Raw genomic sequence first — 23,964 nt, 5'->3', positions numbered from 1 at the left:
AATATATGAATGTAAAAAGAAGAAGAAGGAAGTACCAGTTGAAAGACCATAGAGTTTTAATTGAGATAGAAGACGACCAATCTAGGAAGCACTTGGAATGCTCCTATTTTTTGCATAGCCTAGGCTGCCACATTCTTGCTTCTCATCTACTTATGATTCCAACTTTTATTCTTGGCGAGAGAAAGAGGCTCTTGCCTTTAGGTAATATAATTGAGAAAAATGCCACAAGAAACATATCAACACCCTTTTTGGTTCTTAAATAATAAAAATTTAAAGAACAAATTTATGAGGTTAATGCATAACCTAAGCTTGTTCATCAAGATTCAAGACCTGGTAACGTAAAAATACTATATAAAAAATAGAGTAAAAATGCAAAATGGGTCATATATATGAAAATGAATTTTTAAAAAATAACAGTAATTTATAATTCTTAAATCACATTAATTTTAATGGTAAGGCAAAATATATGACTACATAATAGAAAAAAATATAAGAGAAAGATAGGTCACCTCAAAAGAATAACCCATGATTATAGCAATTGAAATTTTTTCAAGACAATTTCATATATTGCAAAATATGAACCCAAAATTTAGATGTTAGAACTTCTAAAAAGCCAAAAGAAAGAGTAAAGAACTAGAAGATTCAGTGCCTAAAAATTATTTGAAACAAAACAAAAACAAAAACAAAAACATATGACTACATTATAGAAAAAATTGACAATTCTTATCAACAAAAACCTATAATTAAAAAACCCTAATAGTGATCTAGTGACCGGAGAATTAGAGAAGGAGAGAAGGAAGAGTAAAAAAAAAAAAAAAAAACCGAATGAGAGAGGAGGTGTTTGCATAAAGAACAAAATAAAAATATAATTAAAAAACCCTAATAGTGATGTAGTGACCAGAGAGTTAGAGAGGAAAGAGTCCAAAACAAAATAGAAAACTGTATGTGAGATGAGGTGTTTGCATTTGAATACATCTTAAAAGTCCTAAATCAAATTAAAAAATATAAATAAAAAATGCTGATGTGGAAAATTGTGGAGATGTTAACCAAAAGTCAAAAGTTTCAGTTATAATAATAATAATAATAATTATTATTATTATTTGACTAGTTTTTTTTTTTTTTTTATATATATATTTTTTTGATAATTATTATTTCTTAACTTAGTTAACTCAAATATATGAGTCGTTTAATGAAATGGTGGACTATTAAGCAAGAGCTAATGCCTTCATTCATACTTAACTAAAGTAAAGACATGGTTGCCAAACCAATGGTTTCATACCCTACTCTGCCTGCCAGACCACTTCTCCCCTACGAATTGTCCATGGACTTGACTAAGATTAAATATTAATTCCGTAGCCTAATGCCCTTTGTTCATGGATATTCCTTATTCCTTATTCGTGGTTTGAAAAAAAGTCGCTGAACCTGAAATAAGACATGTTGTCCAAGGCAAGGGGTCAGGTCAAGCTCGTCTGCTCACTTAGCTTTAACTTATGGCCAGGGGTCAATCAAAATTAGTACTTCTTTTCCCATTTTCAATCTCCAACAGAATTGGCTGATTTTCAACCCTCATGAGGAAAGACAAAAAAAAGTTGTGGTTTCCTCATCCCTATTCTAAGTTCTTGATACCTTCTGTCTGGTAACAATTCCCTTTCAGGTCCATACAATAATTGTATTGATTTGGAGTTCATTGCCAAGTTGAAGTCTTGTGTGAAAATAGCTTTTGATATATATGCTCCTATTCCTATATCCTTCAATATATAGATTAATACAAGTTTGTTTCTCTTATCAGTTGGTTGTTAATAGTCCTTTTCAACACCTCTCAACTCAACAGCCGTTAGGCCCTTGGCTTAAAGGCAACCTGCACGTATGTGGACTCAAGAACTGGAGTCTCTGTGTCTCTTATAACACATAGACTTGCAGTATCATCCCGAGAATTAACTGTATATATATTCATTAAGGGCACATAAAGATAGCACTTCCATTCTTTAGTTGTCAATTCACAAAAAAATTTCTCACTAAACGGCAACTCTTCATGTTGATTGCGTTGTGGATCATATGATGGTTGTGCCCTTCACAATTGAGTTGCCGGTTACATTTCTAGAAGATAACTGGAAGGGAAGAACATGACACAATATGCAAGAGAGAACAGTTAGAATTCCTTAAGAGTCAAAAGCAAAAAGAAAAAGAAAAGAAATGAAAACAAAGAAAGGCTTACTAATATACATAACAACTCCACAACCTTAGTAAAATAGGGTCGATGATTTTCACAACCAAGGAACTCCATAATGTACTTACAACAAAATTATATTTGGTAACAGACCATAAGCAGATACCATTATCACTTCAAAAAAGTACTTAATTTCATGTTTGATAATTGTTGGACTTTCTCATCTCCCAAATTGTAGAAAGCTGATCAATGATAACCAACTGGAGCTGGTGACTCCCTCAGCTCGCGTCCCTGATAATGTATGTCCTGCAAATCATTATAACAAAAAGACCATAAACATCAAGAATAACCAAATAGAATAAAAATCATTATGTAAGCTAGCTAATGATTAATTTATCAAATCTGTAACAAGTGGTAATTACTAAGATGATTTTCTTACCGATGCAAAGTGGTTAACATCACGGTGGTGAGCCTCATCTGCTCTTACAACCATGACAACATCGCGTAAGTTTGAGCCAGCAGGCAGCTGCCAGTAATCAATAGCAATGGCTGGAGCAGGAACATTTTCAATGTTACCCTTGTCCAATTCCTTGAGGAACTCGGTGTATGAGTGAATTGCTTCCTCCTCAAGGTAACCCACCACACGATGAGCGAATTGGGGATATCATGTAGCCTAAGAAGTAAGCATTGAAGAAAACACCTTGGACAGTAAACACAAGGGCACGCTCATACCACCTAGGATTGGCTACCTCCATGAAGGTCATGAGGTGCATACGCTCATTCTCGGCTTCTTCCAGCAGGGCTTTGATCCAGCCACCACTATGCTCAAATCGCCTCAGTGACTTGCAGTGCAATAGCATACCTCCCACCATGCCAGGTACTGCTGCCACTGTTTCAAGCATCATTGCCCGGCATCCATATCTTCTCTGTGACATACACAAATATGCATAAATACAAAGAAGAATATTCAACTCCCCTGTTTCAATTTTCAACTCCAGAAAAATTTAAGCCATAAACTCATGAGAAGATGCATCAGAAGCAGGATATCCATCAAAACACAATTAAATCTTTTTTGATTGTGAGATAAAATTAGAAAAATTAGTTTGGGAAAAAAAATTCCTATACTCTTCCTCGTTAACATAATCATTGCTAACATGTCATTTTCATCTTGTTAGAACAGCCTACCTCAGATATAATTTATTTATGCAATTTGTTAAGTTAAACTACTTTAGAAGTATACCAGAGTTCAAAATTTTGGATTCAATCGGTGTTACCAGCACACCCAATTATGTTCATGTTAAATTGTTAATAACGGCTAAAGATTTGTAATTCAGAAACATTGTAACATCTCTTTTATTAGAAGAATCAAAGTTTAAATTTCTCATCAGCCACTTTAAGTAACAATTGAACATCCGTTAGGATCCAAAAACATAGGGAAAAAAAGCCAGATTGTTCATGACAAAAAGATTGAAGAAACAATTAAAATTTTAAAGAGTAGAAGATTATTGATTTTTTTAAGAAAATGGCTATATATTGAATTACAAAACGTTGCGATCTATAATGCATTAATCATTTAATCCCAAACTTTAGGATATAAAAATTGAAAAAAAAAAAAAAAAAAAAACCTAATTTTCCTTATTTCCGAAGGATAACCAAACACAATAGCACCAAAGTTTTAGCCAGAAAAGAATAATTGGCTTCTAGTTCTAGCACGTCACAAACAACAATATATTAGGTTTATAACTTGTTATAAAAAAGAAAAAAGAAAAAGAAAAAGAAAAAGAGGGAATGATACCTGAAAGAACAAGTCAGTGGGCCATCTGAGGGATTTGACCGTCCAATAAGCCAATTTGTCCAAGAATGTTATGGGCACATGATGCTTATTCAGATCAATTGAAAGATCCGCTTGGTATGTCTCCCATGGCTTCCATCATCATCAAAACACAATACCATTTACAAATCAATACCAATTTTTTTTCTCCATAAAAATTAACAAATCTATAAAATAAACTGAAATTTATTCTACAATAAAAATAAAAAATAAAAGAATCATAATTTTATGTTAAATAAAATATTATTAATAATGACAAAATCCTCTAAAATAAACATGTTTATTCTGGTATTGTGGGTTAAAAAAAAAAAATTATACTCCTATTATTATATAATTAAAGTAATTTTTTTAACCTTTAAAATTTATTACTCCTATTACTATATTTCATATAGACAGCAAATGGAACTTCCTTAAAGCTAAACGCCCGTGACGGCGTGGAACGTGTGGAGTACTCAACACCACACCTACTTGCTGGTCAAGACTCAAGACCAGCCAAATGGGAATACGTGTGTGCGATGTAATGAACAATTAATAACAATATCTCAAAAAAAAAGAAAAAAAAGAAGCAAAAACCCTAATAATAACTTTGTTTATTATGTTACGAGATCTATGAGTTTTTGGATTCAAAACCTCTGATCCCTGTATGGGAGTCCTGTGATGCAAGACTAGCTAGAGAATGATCAAGTATTCGAAAAGATCAGTATCTTATTAAAGAGGGCAAACAAAAAAGAAAATGAAATGAAACCAGAGAGAGGAAGAGGTAGATATACCCTAAAGCAAGTCCACTTCCAATCGGTGCCATCCTTGTTAGCAACTTTGCTAGGCGGCACGCCCCAATAACTCACAATATTTCCTTTCTCTTTCTCAGAGTCAGCGGTAGTATTAACATTCTGCACTTTCTTCTGCTCCTCCTCCTTGTTCTTCTCCTTCTCGGTCTCCCCTTGCAGCGTCACCGTACTAGAGTACTGCCTAACGCGAAACACCGCCACCGCAGGCCTAGCCCTCACAAACGTATCCACAACTTCTCTCGCCAACAAAGATGGTTTGACTATTCGACTCGACTCATGCACACCCTTTATCACTGTGGTAGAAAAAAGCCTCGACCCCAAACCCGCCATCCCCGCCACTCTGCTCCCACTTTGTCTCATCATCATCATATCGTAGCAACCAAACCAAGATTCCTGGAGAGGTTTAGGTTTTTTCTTGGTTTAAAAAGTTTCTTTGTCTGTGTTTTTTCTTGGTTTAAAAAGTTTCTTTGTCTGTGTTTTTTCTGGGTTTGTTTGTTCACGAGGGTTTAGGAGAGATTTTTGAATTTATATATAAGCGAATTATAGGTTAGTTCTTGGGGAAGAGGGACACGTGTACGGTTATTATCACAACAGGTGTCATTTTGTCAGCCGAATGACATTTTGAACTTGCTGGACAGTTGATACCGGCGTAGGATTTAACTGTATTGACTAATTTACCCTTGGCCCATTTGACGTTGTGCAGTGGGGATTCGGGTAGGTTGGTAACTGTGAGGAGAGAGAAACTCGACGGCGAGAAAAGTAGGCAAGTTCTTGGGGACCAAGTCAAGTTTGCTTGGAACTCAAGAAAACGAGTAAAGACCAATGGAAATAGTTAATACTTAATAATGAAAATCGTATTCGTAACCAATTCCAAGTTGGCAGTTTCAAAATTTGAGGGAGTCACGAAATTCGAAGTTTCGAGGTATTTAATATTTTCAGAGCAAGTCTGACCTTTGGGCTGCGGCTTTTTTTTTTTTTTTTTTTTTAATTAACGTTTTTCAATTTCTTTAATTAAGAAATGAAAAAAAAAAAAAAATCATCCAAAACGACATTGTTTTGGTTAGTAAACGGTAGCATTGAATGGAAGGCTAACGAAAGACTGAATTGACAAAATTTGAAATTTAAATGACTGAAATGACAAAATTTGAAACTTAAAGGACTGAAATGATAAAATTGAAACTTAAAGGATTGAAATGACAAAAGGTGAAACTTAAAGGGTCAATTTTACATTTTAGCATAAAAAATAAAAAGAGATTGGTGATGTCAAGTAGGTTGGCTTGAGGGTGGTGATGTTGACCCGTGATGAGCAGAGTTGCACAATGACAAGCAAAAACTGTTGAAGGCCACAAAGTCATGGCTTTGACAGTGTTGAGATTAAGAAAAAAGAGTCTGTACATGATGTCTGTGTATTTCAATTGTGTAGAGTCACCCTATAATCCTATATATAGGCTAAGATAGTTGACTTGAGAGGCTTTTATTATGCCTGAATTAAGGATAATTGATATTATTTGATCTAGGAAATATGTACACAAGTAATGCTAGCTAGGAAGTAGGGGCACAACACTTCCTACACCTAAATTCATATCTTGCCCTCTATATACGCTAAGATAGTTGACTTGAGAGTATCTTATTATGCTTGAATTAAGGATAATTGATATTATTTGATCTAGAAAATATGTACACGAGTAATGCTAGCTAGGGAGTAAGGGCACACCGCTTCCTACACCCAAATTCACATTTTGCTTATGTGTCAACTCTTCACATGGGTCCGCCACATTTACTTGAAAAAACTAAAATCCAATTAAGAGTTGACACATAAGCATAGTGTGAATTTAGGTGTGAGAAGGGGTGCGCCCCCATATGTACACATACATTTGAAATGTACAATATAAAAATAATGGCTATATGCTAACAAGCTGGAAGGTCCGGGGATGGTCTTGGATTGGAATGTAGGAAAACACGTGAAACAGGAAAGAATATTGGTGTAAAAAACAAGGCGGTTGGGGTTGCAATAGGTGTTGAGGCTGGAAAGTGAAAGAGGCTTTGCTTGATTGAGCATGGTGTTGACAGGTCCCTGTGCTGGAAAGGGAAATATGAGAACATGAGGAGCTTTTGATCCTTGTTCCATATGAGCGCCTTGACTAGATAACTATCAAAACCCAAGTTACTCACCTCTATCTTCCCCAAATTTGTATGCAAGCAGCTAAAGATACCCATAATCACATACAATGACAAAAAGAGTGAAAACTGGTGGTTGCAGCCACATGGTATCATACTAGGATTTTCTTTATCTTCAGCAGTCTAGTCAGGTACTCAAACGCTCTTTCACGTTGTCAATGAACTAGAGCGAAAATCAGATCGACATCATCCAGAAAATAAAATGGGAAATTCCCCTATCCTGGTGAAGCTTCTCACAAATGTAGGGCTCATGAACAACACCAACACAAGGAATGATCCATGAAGACAAGTGCCCTGAAAGGAAATTTCATGACCCCATGACTTGTAAATCTGAGAAAAGACAAACAAAGCTTTCAAATACTTACATCCTTTAAGAGATCCATGAATCATGGAGCAAGATGGTCCACAACAAAGTGAATTGTATCAGCCAAATAGGATTAACATAAGCTGCGCTGCTTGTGAAAGTGCCTAATTGCAACAAATATTATTGCTTCTACATACAGTCCCTATGATAAATTACAGATATCAATTCTATTGTTATGACAAGAATGAAATAATATGAACTGATACATAAAATTCTAGAACAGTAACATTGCTGATCATGGTTCCCCTTGATCTTTTCTTCTTGTTACATCTTAGTTGGTGCTTCAGTATATATAGAAGGTGATTGTCCCTCCAGAATCAAGGCCTTCAATGTCATTGTTGAAGAGTCCCTTAATGATTAAGTTTATCGATTTTGAACTAACAGGGATAAGATTCAGGATTTGGTAACCGGGATGGACACCGTAATCATTCTTATCCACCATTTATTTATTTATTAAGCTTCTTTGATCTGCAACAAATATGGAATTGGATATGAAGACTGCACTCTCCTATCCTTCTCATTTCAATTAACACAATGACAAGGGAAGCAGACTAGTTAGACCTCATCCAAATAGAATATTAGTTCAATATTTAAAATAGGTGAAAACTTCAGACAACAAATTAAGTTTAGAAAGTAATACCGCAAAACAAGAGGAACAAGATTAATTTACAGTAATCACTTGTTTCAACTAACACAAGTCCACGGAAAAACATAATATTGAACTATGACACCCAATAGATATAAGGCATTGGAAGCTATTTAGAAGCAATGCATTACATAAAGAACTATCTAGACAACTTTGCTGATAGTTCCATATAGATAAATCCTTCCAATTTCCAAACATACATTACCACAAAATATCTTCAGTAAAAAAAAGCAGAACAACAATAGCGAAAACAGCTTCAACTTTTATACTATATATTGTTTCCAAGTGTAAAAATTGAAGGCCAAGATTACAAAAACTATACTCTAATTACTATATAAGAAGCTATTATTTTACACTAATAAGTAGTTTCAACTTCCAAGAAACATGCGATTCAAAGAAGTCCAAGAAAAACATAATTGTAAACTATGACACTCCAATAGATATAAAGCATTGGAAATTATTCAGAAGCAATGCATTACATAAAAAACCACATCAAGACATTTTTTTCCAATACTTCCAATTTCCAAACATACATCACCTTTACAACATATCTTTAGTAAAAAAAAAAAAAAGCAGAACAAAACATGGTTATCAGGTATATGACTGTCTACAATAACGACAACAGCAACGGCTCTTATACTATATATTGTTTCCAAGTGTAAAAATTGAAGGCCAAGATTACCAAAAACTATACTTCTAATTACTGTCACTTAGCTCATCATCATGAATGCCAGAAACAGCACTCAACCTAGCAGACGATTGCTTAGCCCAGTTGACAATTTTTTGGGCCTCCCGGTTTATCTTCTCTTCCTCTTTCATAGCCTTTTTTAGCATCTTCTGCTGCTTCTTCGTCGAAAAGGTGCTCAAATCCGATAAAAATTCATGGTTCATGTCCCAATCAAGACCATTCTCCTTACTCTTCTTACTTTTCCTCTTCTGATGATGATCATGAGAAGAAGCCTTCTTTGGAGAAAGGCAGAAAAAGCAACCTGTTTTCTTCGGCGGAGAAGGCGAAAATTCCATCGATGACGAAGACCCAGATGGAGATTTTGATGATTTTGAAGGCTCATGCTTCAAAACTGGATCTGGGTTTTCTTCCAAATCTGAGAAAACCCCTTTTTCCACTGACAAATCGGGTGGCGATTTTGGATTGGGAGGCGTTTTTGAAAGCGAAAAATCGGCATTGGCAGAATGATCTGGCTTGGGCTTAGGCTTATTAGTAAGTGGAAAAGACTTGAGCTTGCGGAAGCGGGACTCAAGGTCAGTGGGGAGGACAGAGTCAGTGAAAGAAGAGCAGCGAATAGCAGCAACTTGCTCGAGAACACAAAGGTCTTTTGCTTGTGAGATTAGCTCTTCCACTGCTGCTGACTCTTCCTCGTCTGTGTCTGATAGGTACCTGAAATCAGCCATCAAAATAACTCTAAATTTGGCTGTGGGCTTCAATTTTTTGTTGGTGTTTAGGGAGTGAAAAATGCAGTGTTACCCAGTGGCGTTCACACTGCAGTTCGAGGTCCAGTAGGAAAGAAGATTGTAGAACATGTTTTTTTTCTCTCTCTCTCTCTCTCTCTCTAACGGCTACTCATGCTTTTAGAATTTCTTGCCTTTAATTTTCATACTTTTCTTTTTCAACGAGTGGGGTCCACACACATTCAGGCCCACTCAGATTAGGAGCTAATATCAATAAAAACAAATATAAAAAAAAGAAAGAAAAAATGACAGTAATGCAATATATATACATAAAATTCACTGTATTTTAAATTGACAAATTTTTATTGATGGTATTGACAATTGTAAAAAGTTTTGTTAATTTTTTTTTTGGGTATATATAATGTTTCACTAGTGTCATATTATAAATTGTAAATGATAGATAATAATAATATTATAAATTTTAAATGGAGGTTTTAAATTAGAATTAATAAAAAATACTTGTTATTTTAATTATTATGAAAAATATTGTGGAAATTTGGTGTTTGTAGTATCACTGCTGTTCTTCTTTAATTTGGTTCTGAACAATTTTTCTTCTGTGTTTGTTCTATTACAGTGATATCATTGGCTGTATGCACACTAGTCTAATGACTCTAATCCACCATTTTCTTTATCTTTGGTCTTTTTCAGCTCTCCTAACTCCAAACTTGCGTCTCAGTAACACTGACAATGAAGTATCACCTGATGGGTTTGCACTTTGATCTTCATTTTCTCCTATCAACCCAAATTTTAATATTAGCACAAAGTGACGTATCATATAATAAAATATTTTAAATAAACCTATTATATAATAATAATATATTGAGTTATTGGAGCAAAGACTCTCTCTCTTCTCTCTCTCTCTCTCTTTTTTAATTTGAAAATGTATGGAATTATATTTCCAACAACACCAATTTTGCATCAATTGGACTTTAGGTTCAAAAGTTATGGCCTTAGGAAGTTGGGTACCCTTACAAACAATCTTGATTTTTCTGCCTTTAAAGTTTAGGGTAAATTATACAAACTTCTTTTGAGATTTAATGAATTTACACTGCCCCCACCCAAAATTTTTAAGAAATGACATCTCTACCATCAAGGTTTTTATAAATATGCCCGTTCATATAGTTACTTTTCTGACGAGATGGGCTTCTACAAGGTACATGTTGAATATACTTTCTATTTTATTTTTATAATTCAATAGTTAAAGGAAGAGGATTTTGATTCATAGATGTTTTAGTTGGAAACACCAAAAAGTATTAATTGAGCTAAAATGCTATTGGCATGTTGAATGTACTTTTACTAAGTTTGCGGTATATATTAACTGAAGGGACTTGTGTCTTGTGGAGGTTGGCTTAGTGGTGACCAAAAAAAAAAAAAAATCTTGCTCTTTTTGTTTGGTTGATTTCTTTTTTAAAGTATTCCAAATTTATATTCTCAATATATTTTTTTTTTAAAAATTTATGTAATATAGCAGCCTAAGCTCTGAGTTTGTAAAAGCGAATGAGGCAATTGTATGGTTAGAAGACAACCATTCTTTTCTTTTTCCTATTGTACAAAATAATCTGTCTTCTTTTTTTTTTTTTTTTTTTTTTGAGAATCAAATAATCTGCCTTAAAATAAAAATATATTTACAGTTTATTATAAGAAAAAATGTTATTATAATCTGTCTTTTTTTATTTTTTTGAGAATCAAATGATCTGGCTTAATATAAAATATATATTTGCAGTTCATTATAAACAAAAAAGTTGTTATAAACAACTTTTATTAAAACAAATAGCAAAGAACAAACAAGCTTTAGTCATCAACAACCAATATGCAACAAGGAATATTTAAAAGAGAGAAAAAGAGCCAAAGAAAATGTTTGGTTTAGGTTTACAAATTATTTTTATTTATTTTTTAATTGGGCGGGAGGGGGTTTAGACTTTAGAATCTATACATCTTTTTCCTTTCCACCCAAAAAGAAAACTCATGGAGAGGACCTTTCCTCTAAAGCCAAATTAATGAAACATCGATAGCTGAGTTTGGCAGTTAAGGTCAACAATTAATGCTTTTACTCAACATTGATCTGATCACCAATATACATAGATAAGCCTGGAGGGTTTCGTCTACTTTTTTGAATCAATGAACCAGTTTTAGATCAACCTGAGGAAACTAACTCTAAATGATTCCTAATTATTATTATTATTATTATTTTTGAGAATCAAATGAACCCTAAACTTAATCCTCCCAAGTCCCAACAATCAATTAACCTAAACATTTGAGGCGTGGAAGCTCTTCACATCACATCACAAATGATTCAAGGCCCACAATAAATCATTATTACTTCTTCTTCTTCTTCTTATTTATTTTCTCTCTCCATCCATAATCATCGTCTATTCATCTTAAATTCAAGCAAATAAGGTAAAAATTTGAACTTTAAATATCTCGGTTAAAAACCTTAAAAGATGTCAATTAAGTTACAAGGTTTTTAGTATATATATTGTTAATTAATTATTAATATGAGAATGATTATCTCTTTTTCTCCACAAGATAAAGCTATACCCATAATTTCTCAAATTGTACCTATAACAAGTTGAGGCGTTAAACTCTTATATCACCTGTTATAGGAAGAAAATATTATAAAACTATTAAAACCATGAATTTTCTCTTGTAGATTTGAACAAAATGACCACGTGCTTAAGTGATTTTAGGATAACCATCAAGACCTTTAGTTGGTTTGAATAAATAACCAAGGTCATGTGCTTATAGGAACTAAATTTGAAATTGTGAAAAAAAGTTAACACTTAAAATACCGTATTCTCTTCATAAGTTTAGATGTTCCAGACATTTTTGATAGAGTGATAGAGAAAAGAGATAAGAGAGTTTACATGCTTTGACCTTGTGAGCTACATCCATGAAACAAGAGTTTGAAAAATTACATTTTCTCATACACTTTTATTTTTATTTTTATAATACATTGCAATGAATTTTTTTTTTTTTTTGAAAAATCGGCCAAAAATCAGACCAAACCATTTTATTGCTAAAACATCATAACATAAAACTTGTAAATGTCGGAAGGGATAGAATTCCTCCAAACTAAAACAGGAAAAGAATATCTTGCTCTCCAGGCTAGAGCATGTGCCAAAGTATTGCCTTGCCGGCGTGTATAAGAGAAAGAAAAAAAATTGTAAAGAATTAATTGAAGACACAATGTCTTTAATCAAATGACCCAGGAAAAGGTGGTGAAAACATATTTACAATGAAATGAGATACAAAAGTCAATAATATTTTGAATTTTACTAGTATATATTAATTGCTTCAATCTCACCATTTTCTCTAGTGATTGTTCTTTTAATTTATTAAACAATCTACTACCGCACACCCTTGGTGCAATAGTTACCCTTGGTGCTGGGGTTCAAGTCTCTAGGAGGGAGCTTTACACACATATACACTTAGATTAGGCTAAAGTAGAATTCTATCTTGTATAAAAATTTAAAAAAAAAAAAATTATTAAACAATCTCATAAATTTTTCATGAAATTAATATCTTGATTTGGTATTTAGTGACATAAAAAGAGAATTACACTTTGCAATAGATGTAACCCTTCACCAACTTCATAGTAAGCGAATATGCGCCTTTCATTGGGTCCCAATAATCCAGCAATTTGTTAATTGAGAGACTAATAATAAGAGGATAATGACCACCAATAGTGAAATACACATCATCATTCATCACCTCCACATCTCAACAAAAGTTGTTCCATTTTTGTTTCCTCTTCCTCAGATAGATAACCATTCTAGAACTCTCACAGCTTTTAAGGGACAAAGCTTGACATTTGGGTCTATCTTATTTTTTTATTGATTGATTAAAACTCTGATCAGTTTGCTAATGGGGTCAGAGTCTCCGCAAAGAGTAGCTTGTTGCTTTTGTTTCTCCACCAACAAGAACGATGGAAAGAAGAGTAGGAGATGTGAGGTTTCAGGATCAAACATAGAGGACAAAAGGTGGGAAAAGAACGATGAGATTTTATCAGACTTGAGCACCTTTTCGGTTAAAGAACAAGAAAAGAAGCTGAAGAAGGCATTGGAGGAGGAGGAGAAGATTAGTAGGGAAGCCGAGAAGGTTGTCAAATGGGTGAAGCAAGAATCAGCAAGAATGGATGCTTCTGTAATCAAAACTGTTCTTAGTAATCATGATGAAGAAACAACCAAGTAATGGTTTTACTGTACTATAAAATTCCCCCCCTTTTTTTTTTCTCCCTTGAAGTTTTATTTTTTGATGCATGTGGAATTGTATATGGAATTGGCAGCAGAATTGGAATTTGTAAATCCATTTCTCTCTTTAATTTTCTATCCATATGAATTCAATATGAAATTGTCCATATGATGAAAAACAAAGTTTAGTTCGAATGTAAAATAAAGTCCAATTCACTAGTAGTCCAAGTCTTCTCTCCCTCTCAAATTAACCTTAGCAATAACAAAAAGCTGTACTACTTAGAAAGAGTACTACCTCTTCTTTATTCTAAGTAAGAAAAGTATTACCTTAGAATTGGGTTTTGGAATTCAACTTATAGAGCTTCTCTTCTCATTCTCAAAGTTCAATATTTTTTAGTGTTGTACAGTAACAATTTAAAATCTTAGAAGAAATCCTACCGAGTGAATTTAGTCCTTGGTAAATTGTAATCTTCTTACTATATATATAGATGAAGATATCATGGAAGAAACAAAACATAAAAAAACCCCATACAAGTTGAGTTCAAAGATTCCTAGTACGTCTTCAACAACTTATGTTGGATGCTCAATTGTCAAGCAATCATTTATGTTTAGCTAATTCAGGATTTAGATTAGATGCAAGAATTGATCACGGATAACACATTTATTTACAGGGATATTTTAATGGGGAAAAATCTCTGCACGCAAACGTTTATTGCTTGTTTGCGACCAAAATAGTAGTAAAATTCAAATAATATTTATGTTGGACAATTTCAGTTGCTATAGTTTTCTAATAACCAATATTAGGAAAATATTTGGTCTTCGATAGATTGGTCAAAATTCATTACAAAGAAAACATAAAAAAATAATTGAAGTCTCTTTTATGCAAATATTTGGTCTTTGATAGACTAGTCTAGTCAAAATGATACCTGGGTTGGCCGTCTGAAAACTCAGCTTAATACTTTTCATTTTCAAGAACTAAAATAGTAAATTCATAGAGTACATTCTCTACTTGTCGCCCTTCCATCAGGTTGGTATTAATTAATTAGTGAGATTTCGTTAACAAAATTAAACAAATGTAATAATACAATTAAAGCCATTAATTTTTCTATGTGTTAGAATAGGATTCCATATCTATTAAGAGTTGCAATTTGTATTTGTGTGTTGGGTTCGTGTTGTATTAACCCATGAGTATTCGATTAATCTTAGCATGACCTGTTTATCAAACGGGTTAGTCATGTTGACTCGTTTATTAAATTTTATCAAAGAGATTTTTTATTTGAACTATGAAAAACCAAATAAATACTTAAAAAAAGTATTATTCGAAACTAACAAAGTAACTGAATTACAAATAATCATTTAAAACTAAAACATATCTTAATATTACAAATAATTAATCACTATATATTAAAAAAAAAAAAAAAAAACCACAACAACCAATGTCAGATCCTAGCAATTAAGTTAAGGAAAATAAATAAAAGTAAAGGTAAAGGTAAAAGTAAAGGACAACATCGATTATGCGACGGTGATAGAGAGTTCAAAGATGAAAGGAAAGGACGATGATGGCTTGGCATAGTGACAAAAGGGTGATGGTGGCTAAAAAAATAAGGTGAGATTGAGGACTAAGAGTGAGAGGCGGCCATGGAGCTTAGGAGAATGAAACTAGGAAAGAAAATAAGTTTATATGACTATGATTTTGAAGGATATATTAGGAAAATGATATTTAGTTAAATAGGTCAGTGGTTCCATGGGTTGGACCCGAACATGAGAACTTTCAAATGAAATTTAGTGTCATTTGTGCTTAATTTCAAGGAAATCTATCTGCTTAAAAATAAGGGTAGCCTTAATTAATGATAAGATAAGGGAGAGTCGTTTGAGATGATTTGGTTGTGTTTTGAAGATAACTCCCATTCACTTGTAGTTGTAAGTTTAAAAAATAAAGTTTATATTATATAGGACAATAATTCAAAGCAGTAGTTCTCATATACAAACGGATGATCAAGACATCTGGAAGCAAGTTTGGGGTATGGCAGTCCAAAATAAGATTCGGAATTTTTTTTGGAGAGCTATCAAAAATTCCATTCCATCAAAATCAAATTTGGTCTGTCGCAGGGTGCTTGGAGAGGATATTTGTGATCATTGTAAAGTTGTTTCTGAAGATGTTCTCTATGCTCTCTGGTTGTGCCCTCATCTAGACCCAGTTTGGAATTTAAACTCCAGTTGGAATTTTCGATCCTTCAAACAATTATAGTGCTTCACAGAACTTGTGCAGCATGTAATCAAAGGGAAGAAAGATCTTGAGTTTTTTACCACCACGGTCTGGACAGTCTAGTTTCGAAGGAATGCAATTAGAGCTAACAACAGATCTTACCCAATTAATCAAGTTATTCCAAATGGTTTAGCAACTCAAGCAAGCTTCTTAAGAGCCATCCCACCAAAGCCTACAGACTCAACTAACTGGGTTCCTCAAAGAATTAAATGGAAACCACCACCTATGAAGCCCAGGTGTGTTTTCGGATTCGGGTGTGGGTGCGGGACTTGACAATTTTTGAAAAAGTAGAGTGCGGGTGCGGCGGAGTGTGACGATTAAAAAATTATTAAAAATATTTTTATATAGTGAATTTAATATTTTTTTATATATAAAAAATTCAAATAAAGGGGTAGAGTTTATTATTAAAAAACAACTATTTATGATTTGTTTTTAATAAAATCAATATTTTTGGTAATTGTAAACAAAAAATCCACCTTCTAAGAAGGTTCATTGGCTCATATTCCAATTCCAAAGCCCAACCACGTGAAACATTTGGCATTCTCACATACTTAATTTATATTCTTTTGTTATAAACCTTTATTCTTCTTCCTCACCTCTTCTAAGTTCGGCCTGTTTTAGTGGCCGTATCCGTTGGAATCGGATCATATCGGCCGTTTCGGCTCCCGTTTCTATCAGAATCGGGCCGAATTGGAGAGAATCAGCTGGTTTCGGCCTGAATCGGCATGAATCGAAAAAAAAGGCGAATTGACGCGTCAGATGCTAGACGCCGCGTTGGGGCGAGTCCGGTGTGGGTGCAGCGGCCCTGGAGCCGCACCTGTGCTTTCTTGACCACCACCATATTCTCACCTCAAAGTGAATTTTTGATGGAGCTGTGTTTCGGGAAGAGAACGCAACAAGGATTGGGATAGTGATCCAAGATGAGAAAGGATTGGTCGTAGCCACCATGGTAGAAAAAATCCATCTCCCAAACTCAATGGCAGCTATGGAAGTTGTTGCAACTGTCAAAGCCCTTCACTTTGCTATTAACATTGGTGCTTCTTCCATTTTTTTAGAGGGTGATTTAGAATGTATTATCAATGCTTTGAATTTTGAAGTGGTTTTTTTTGCTGCTTATGGCTATTTGGTTGAAGAGGCTAAGTCTCTTGTTAGGAATTTCTCTGATGTTGTTTTTTTCATACTTGGAGACAAGGCAACTCAGTTGTTCATAACATTGTTAGACATGTTAGCGAGTTTTCGGTGTGGATGGAGGATGTTCCTCCACATCTTTTCTCTGTAATTCTAACCAATGTGGCTATTTCTTGAATAGAATTATAGGGTTTCTTCTCAACAAAAAGGAAAAAGAAAAAAAAGAAAAAAAGAAGAAGAGAATATTTGGGAAGCTGCATATCTCTTAAGGAATTTTCTTTTTTGATTAAAAAAAAATATCTTTAAGAAATGAAATCCTAAATTTTAAGAATTCTCATTTTGAATTTAAAGTGAAATTTGTTATTTGACATTTATGACTTTATTTCTAAATGAAGTTACCTTTCATTAATGAGGGTATTTTTGAACCCTATGAAAGTCCAGTTGAAAGAGGAGAATCCTCTTATATATAGTGTACATATATACATACATACATACATACATACATACACATATATATATATATAGAGAGAGAGAGAGAGAGAGAGAGAGAGAGAGAGAGAGAGAGAGAGAGAGAGAAAGAGATGGGTTCAAGTTACACCTGGTGTAACTCTTTAGAGTTACACATTTTTTAAACCATTGAATTTAAGTAGATCCAACGGTTAAAAAAAGACCCTCATTATTACAAATATTCTTATTATGATCTTATTAATTACTCTCATTTATTACATTCTAAATCTATCTCAAAACCCAAAAACATTTCTCTCTCTCTGTCTCCTCCATCATTGCTCCTCCACAACTGTTCCACCTCTACAGGTTGCCAACAAAACAGAAAAACAAAAAAAGCCGAATACTTTATGAATAAGATATATAATCAAATAAGGGAATACCTTAAATGAAAACTACTCAATTCGAATACTTTTAAATTTCCCATCTTTGAGAGGAATTTAATCCTTTCAGCATTCCAGGAACGATAGCCAAGACCACATAAGTACTTAACTTCTAACAGATCCGAAGCATTCAATGAAATAGATATATTGCTAGTATTGCCATAATATAAGAGTCCACATAATATAGGAGAATCAACCATGACTTCTACCATATTGTCACATGACGACAATCCCAATGATTTAAGATGATGATGTCGACTTGAAAGCTTTATTCTTTTCAGCATATAACAAGAAGTTATCTCTAAGGTCTCAAGGACGGAAGTCCAAAAAGATGGTCATGAAGCCACTTTTCTGTAAAGTTTGGCATATCTAGATTTAGCTTTTTCAGATTTTTTAAAGGAAGCAAGTTGAGCTCGGATATATGCTTCTCCGTTAACATAGATAATGAAGATTTGATTCTTCCAATTCAAGCCTCTCATGGTCATTGTTGTGAACCTTAATTTCCACGAGTTTAGGAAGACTGAAAATATTTATACATAATTTCCACCATTGTTTTCATCTATATATATATGGTGTATTTTTAGTGTTTGGCTTGGTTTTTTTTTTTTTTTTCTTTCTACTAGCAACTTGTAGAGGTGGAACAATGGTGGAGGAGAGAGAGAGAGAGAGAAATGGAGAGAGAGAGAAACATAGAGAGAGAGTCAGATGTCAAACGTTTTTGGGTTTAGAGATAAGTTTAGAATGTAATAAATGAGGGTAATTAATGAGATCCTAATAAGAATATTTATAATAATGAAGGTCTTTTTTTAACCATTAGATCTACCTAAATCCAATGGTTTAAAAAAGATGTAACTCTAAAGAGTTACACCAGGTGTAACTTGAACTCATCTGATATATATATATATATATAAAAAAAAAAAAAAAAAAAAAAAAAAAAAAAAAAAAAAAAAAAAAACCACAACCAGAGAGAGGCAGAGTGAAAGGCAGACAGAGAGGAGAGGGAAGAGCGTGAGATCAACGGCGGCCTCGGGGTGAGATTGGCGAGATCGAGCGTGGCTGAGCGTGGGTGAGATCGAGCTACGCCGTCGTCGTGGGTGAGATCGTCGTCGGAGCTACGCCGTCGTGGCTGGAGCTTGGGTGAGATCGTCATCAGAGCACGCCGTCGTCGCTGCCAGACTGGTCGAAGAGAGAGGGAACCGGAGAGTGAGAGAGAAGAGAGAGGGAACTAGAGAGTGAGAGAGAAGAGAAGAAAAAATGAAGAGAGAGGAGAGAGAAAAGTGAATATAAAACAATTTTTATTTTTAGAGCATCCGCATCAGATGTGGCAAAAATTATGTCATTTTACCACACTAAAACCCTACTTTATTATTTTACCACATTATTTTACAACATTCCATTTATCAGATGTTTTATACTACAATTCTATACATTAAAATAATATTTCCTACACATTAAAATAATATAAATAACACAATAAAATAATATATTTAACAAAATAAATAACAACCACAACACTGCTGCCGTTGCTGCCACCACCACCACCGTGGCAGCCACAATCCATCAGAAGAAATCAGAACAACAGCAACAAAAAACCAGAAACCCATCGGAACTCCCTAATCAACCAAATAGAACAACAACAAATCGGAACAAACAACAAATCGGAACAGCCACAATCCATCCACCATCCAAACTCTCTGATCAACCAAATAGAACAACAACAAACCCATCGGAACAAATCAGAACACTTGCATCACCACACCCAAATCGGAACAAACACATACCCATACCCAAATTTTGGAACAAATCAAAACAAACACATACCCATACTGAAAATCTGAAGAACACCACCCTCAAACCTCAAGCTCCGATCATCGTTGCAGTAGGAACACCACCATCAAACCTCAAACTCCGATCATCGTTGCAGTTGGAACACCAAGCATGGGCCAAAGAGCAATGCCTGACCCATGATTCGATCCATCGTCAAACACTTGGCCCATCGTCACTGTAGCTGCTGTTGCTTCGCTGATCTCCGAAGATGCCCATGATTCGACCCAAAGGACCGGCGAGAGAGAATAGAGGTGAGAGGGAATCGGTGAGAGAGAACAGAGGTGAGAGAAAAGAGAAAAGAAAAAACTGAAGAGAGAGGAGAGAGAAAAGAGAATAAAAAAATGTTTTCACTTATACCATTTCTGTCTGTACCGTGGCATATTTGCCACGGTACTGTTCATATGTGGCAAAATTTATGGCATTGAAACATCTGATAAAAGGAGATTTTGGGTGTTTGGTGTGCTAAATGTGCCAAATATTTGGCATTTGGCATATTTAGCACAACTGATAAAGATGCTCTTACAACATCTGTCCGTACCGTTGCAAATTTGCAACGGTACTGTAGACATGTGGTATAAGTTTTGAGATTTGGCACATCTCATAATGCTCCATTTTTGTGTTTGGTGTGGCAAATGTGTCAAATATTTAGCATTTGGCACATTTGCCACACCTACTATGGGTGCTCTTAGGTCTCAAGGACTGGAAGTCCATAAAGATGGTCATGAAGCCACTTTTCTGTTAGGTTTGGCATATCTAGATTTAGCTTTTTCAGATTTTTTAAAGGAATCAAGTTGAGCTCGAATATATGCTTCTCCGTTAACATAGATAATGAAGATTTGATTCTTCCAATTCAAACTTCTCATGGTCATTGTTGTGAACCTTAATTTCCACGGGTTTAGGAAGACTGAAAATCTTTATACATAATTTCCACCATTGTGTTCATCTATATATGTATGGCATATTTTTAGTGTTTGGCTTCGTTTTTTTTTTTTTTTTCTTCTGCTGGCAACCTGTAGAGGTGGAACAATGGTGGAGGAGAGAGAGAGAAAGAGAAATGGAGAGAGAGAGAGAGAGAAACATAGAGAGAGAGAGAGAGAGAGAGTTAGATGTCATACGTTTTTGGGTTTAGAGATAGGTTTAGAATGTAATAAATGAGGGTAATTAATGAGATCCTAATAAGAATATTTATAATAATGAAAGTCTTTTTTTAACCGTTGAATCTACCTAAATTCAATGGTTTAAAAAAAGTGTAACTCTAAAGAGTTACACTAGGTGTAACTTGAAGTCCAAGGGAGTCAATTCCGTACCGTATCAGCCGGTACGGCCGGAATATACCGTACAGGCCAGCAATCCAGTACGTATAACTCCCCTGTTTCGTACTGGAAAAAATACCGGCCGTACCGGTCATGTACCGGCCATACCGGCCAATTTTGGGCAATACCGGCCGGTACAGAAAAAAGTTTTTTTTTTTATTTTTTATTTTTTTAAGTTTTGTAATTTTTGAATTTTTATTAGGGCAGAATAGTAACTTATTTGCATTAACTTATTAGTATTATTTATTTTTTTAGTATGCAATTGTAACTTTTAAGCTTTCTATTTTTTATATTGTGTTTTTTTTTTTCTTTTAATTGATACTAAAGTCTAAAACTATGAATAATTAGTTCTGAATTGAAAAAATGTTTTATGGTAAACTTTTATATTTATTATAATATATAGATATATATATGAATCATGACTATATCCACTATTCTGATACATGATGCTAGAAGCAATGCTAGGTGAGACTGAAATGATGATCCAACTCAGAACTGTCATGTTGCATCGAGTCCATAAGATGAATTGTGGTGAATATGGATTTGATTATGGTATTGTGCCATCAACAAATCCAATCTTATGTTTAGTAGCGAGTGAAATGATCATTGATCTGGCCCATGGAAAGTAATTCTTTCCTCCAACCAACTTCTGAGACACAAGTTGAACTGTGTTGTCATCACTGCTACTAAGAAAGAATGGATTGATAGAATCGTCATTCATAGTAGAAGAAGATTGATTGTTTGAAGCTTCTTCAATGGACGCCATTAATGGAGCTTCGAAGCTTGAAGAAGAGCAAGATGAAATTTTAGAGAATTCAAGTAAAAAGGAAAAAAAAACAATCTGATCTCATCTTGTTTAAAGCTCTGATACCATGTTAAAACCATATGCCAAAACAAGAAGCCTCAAATCAAGAAAAAAAAAAACACAGAAAGTTCAAGAAGGCTTGAGAAAATTCTGAGTGAAGAGAGAAAACTTTATTACTAAATTTTGCGAATTACAAAGACTACCTAATTTACACATATCAAGCTCTATTTATACTAGCAGTTACATATTAGAAAGAGAAGCATAAAAACAGGAGAACTCTAACAAACTGTAACAAAATTCCCTAAAAATGCTCCTCCAGTAAGATTAGGACAAGTGTTACTCTACCTCAAACTAACTAATTGACTACTCTCTCACACGTGTAACTCACATTCTTTTACTTAACTCTTTAACATTGCAAGTAACTTCTTCAATCACACATGAAGCCTCTTCTGGTTTATGCTTTGATCACCCTACCTTATCTGTGCAATACTTTTCTTCAAACCAAACTTGCTTCTATTCTTCAATTCTGATAGGCCAAGAATGTATTGACTTCTTTAGTAACTTAATCAATTAATTTAGCCAAGTGAAATTAATTAGATTCAATTACATGCAATAAGCGTGGTAGTATAAAAAAATCACCAAATAATTAAATGCAACGGAAAATAAATTTGACACGGGTGATTTGTTTACGAATGGGGAAAACCATTGAGACAAAATCTCACCGGGTGAATTTAAGATCACCACTCCCAAGAATCCACTATTATCAAAACAAACGGTTACAACTAAATGAATCCTAGTACCTTATACCAACCTACAGTTGAACCTTTATCCCAATACACAATTAGACTTGTAATGTAGTGACAATTTCTCATTTCAATGCATGACTCCAAGTATATGACTAACCAATCGATGCGCAGATCCTAGTACAGGACTTACTCCTTTGCACGAATCCTAATACGTGACTAACACACCAACTTGAGAAGGATGTTGGCTGCAAAATTCTTTAGTTCATCCAAACGATGAAGATCAAGAAGCTCCTTGGTTACAAAACACGTGGCGCAAAGACGCGGTAGCTTCTTCAATGAAAAGATGAATCAGGGCAAATTTTCTCCGGTCACAATATGCATGAATAATCACTTTGCATCAAGTTGCATCATCTTTGACGGCCCTTAAAATAATTCTTATATATGTCTAGGGTTATAAGAAAAGAAACTCTACACAAATAACTTGGATATGCGTGAAAAACAGACCTGAAAATCTGATTTTCGTAAATCTCGATAGATAGGTTATTTGTCGAGTTGCTGTCGAGTATCGGGCTAAAACTGCCTTTTAAACCTTGATAGATACAATCTATCAAGATAGCTGTTGATCTTTAAAATACAGCACTTTCTCACTTGTTCTTAGACAGATTTGCACGGCTTTAACTCTTGACTTGAACAACATCTTTCTTGAAGACTTAAACCATCATAGATTTACCAAATTACAAGTAAAGTGCGTTTTGTCAAAAGATTAGCTAATAAACAATAACATATGTTCTAACAAGTTCCACATATGTCCTAACAAATTCTGTTTTACCCCTCTTCAATTCAACTACACCCTTAGTCTTCTTTTTAACACATGGTTTATCAAAAAAGCAAAAAAAAAAAAAGGACAAAGTTTAGTTACAAAATTGGTTGTAGCCTTAAATTGCAACCTTACTCAATATCTTTTTATTGGAGGTGAATTTTGACAAATCTACCATTAGATTACATCTTCGTCTTATATCTTTCATGTTTGCAAAATTTTTAGAAAATTAAAAATTAATAACTATGTCATTAATAAATTATTAAATTGCAAGTTTTTTTAGTTTAAAATTATGCATAAAATATAAATTTATAAATCTATAATAATATCCAATTAACACAAAATTTGACATATGTATTAACAGCGTAAAGAACATACAATTCAAAGATTAGAGTATCAGAAGAACACACAAAAATGTGAAGAAGCTTATAAATAGATGCAGATCCATGGTAGCATCCGATTGACACACATGTTGAATATCGTGTCAATAAGATATTATTTATTATTTGATCCAAACTTATTTTTTATGCATGATTATAGATTA

The 23,964-nt window shown here is 33.9% G+C and overlaps 3 protein-coding genes across 3 annotated transcripts; 1 reads left to right on the top strand and 2 right to left on the bottom strand.

Moving 5' to 3' along the window:
• Positions 1–2,134: 2,134 nt before the first annotated feature.
• Positions 2,135–5,303, bottom strand: LOC111991777 (ubiquinol oxidase 2, mitochondrial). The gene is given in 5 exon segments (XM_065782249.1): positions 2,135–2,473; positions 2,607–2,823; positions 2,825–3,093; positions 3,963–4,091; positions 4,769–5,303. Coding segments are annotated over 5 exon segments (1,062 nt in total). The 5' UTR covers positions 5,156–5,303; the 3' UTR covers positions 2,135–2,413.
• A 3,146-nt stretch (positions 5,304–8,449) lies between these two features.
• On the bottom strand, positions 8,450–9,562 carry LOC112024765 (uncharacterized). Its single transcript, XM_024057401.2, has one exon. The coding sequence runs from the start codon at positions 9,382–9,384 to the stop codon at positions 8,671–8,673; it is 714 nt and encodes a 237-aa protein (XP_023913169.1). The 5' UTR covers positions 9,385–9,562; the 3' UTR covers positions 8,450–8,670.
• Positions 9,563–13,064: 3,502 nt separating this feature from the next.
• LOC112024762 (uncharacterized) lies at positions 13,065–13,853 on the top strand. Its single transcript, XM_024057397.2, has one exon. It carries the CDS (start codon positions 13,306–13,308, stop codon positions 13,630–13,632), a length of 327 nt encoding a protein of 108 aa, XP_023913165.1. The 5' UTR covers positions 13,065–13,305; the 3' UTR covers positions 13,633–13,853.
• Positions 13,854–23,964: the final 10,111 nt, after the last annotated feature.

Source organism: Quercus suber, unplaced genomic scaffold, assembly GCF_002906115.3.
Source record: "Quercus suber isolate HL8 unplaced genomic scaffold, Cork oak 2.0 scaffold_294, whole genome shotgun sequence".
NCBI classification, from domain to species: domain Eukaryota; kingdom Viridiplantae; phylum Streptophyta; class Magnoliopsida; order Fagales; family Fagaceae; genus Quercus; species Quercus suber.
This window is presented reverse-complemented; position numbering and strand designations above follow the sequence as displayed.

Bases quoted from the DNA above. Each gene is read 5' to 3' on its own strand.
- LOC112024765 (XM_024057401.2), bottom strand. From the start codon at position 9,384: ATGGCTGATTTCAGGTACCTATCAGACACAGACGAGGAAGAGTCAGCA.
- LOC112024762 (XM_024057397.2), top strand. From the start codon at position 13,306: ATGGGGTCAGAGTCTCCGCAAAGAGTAGCTTGTTGCTTTTGTTTCTCC.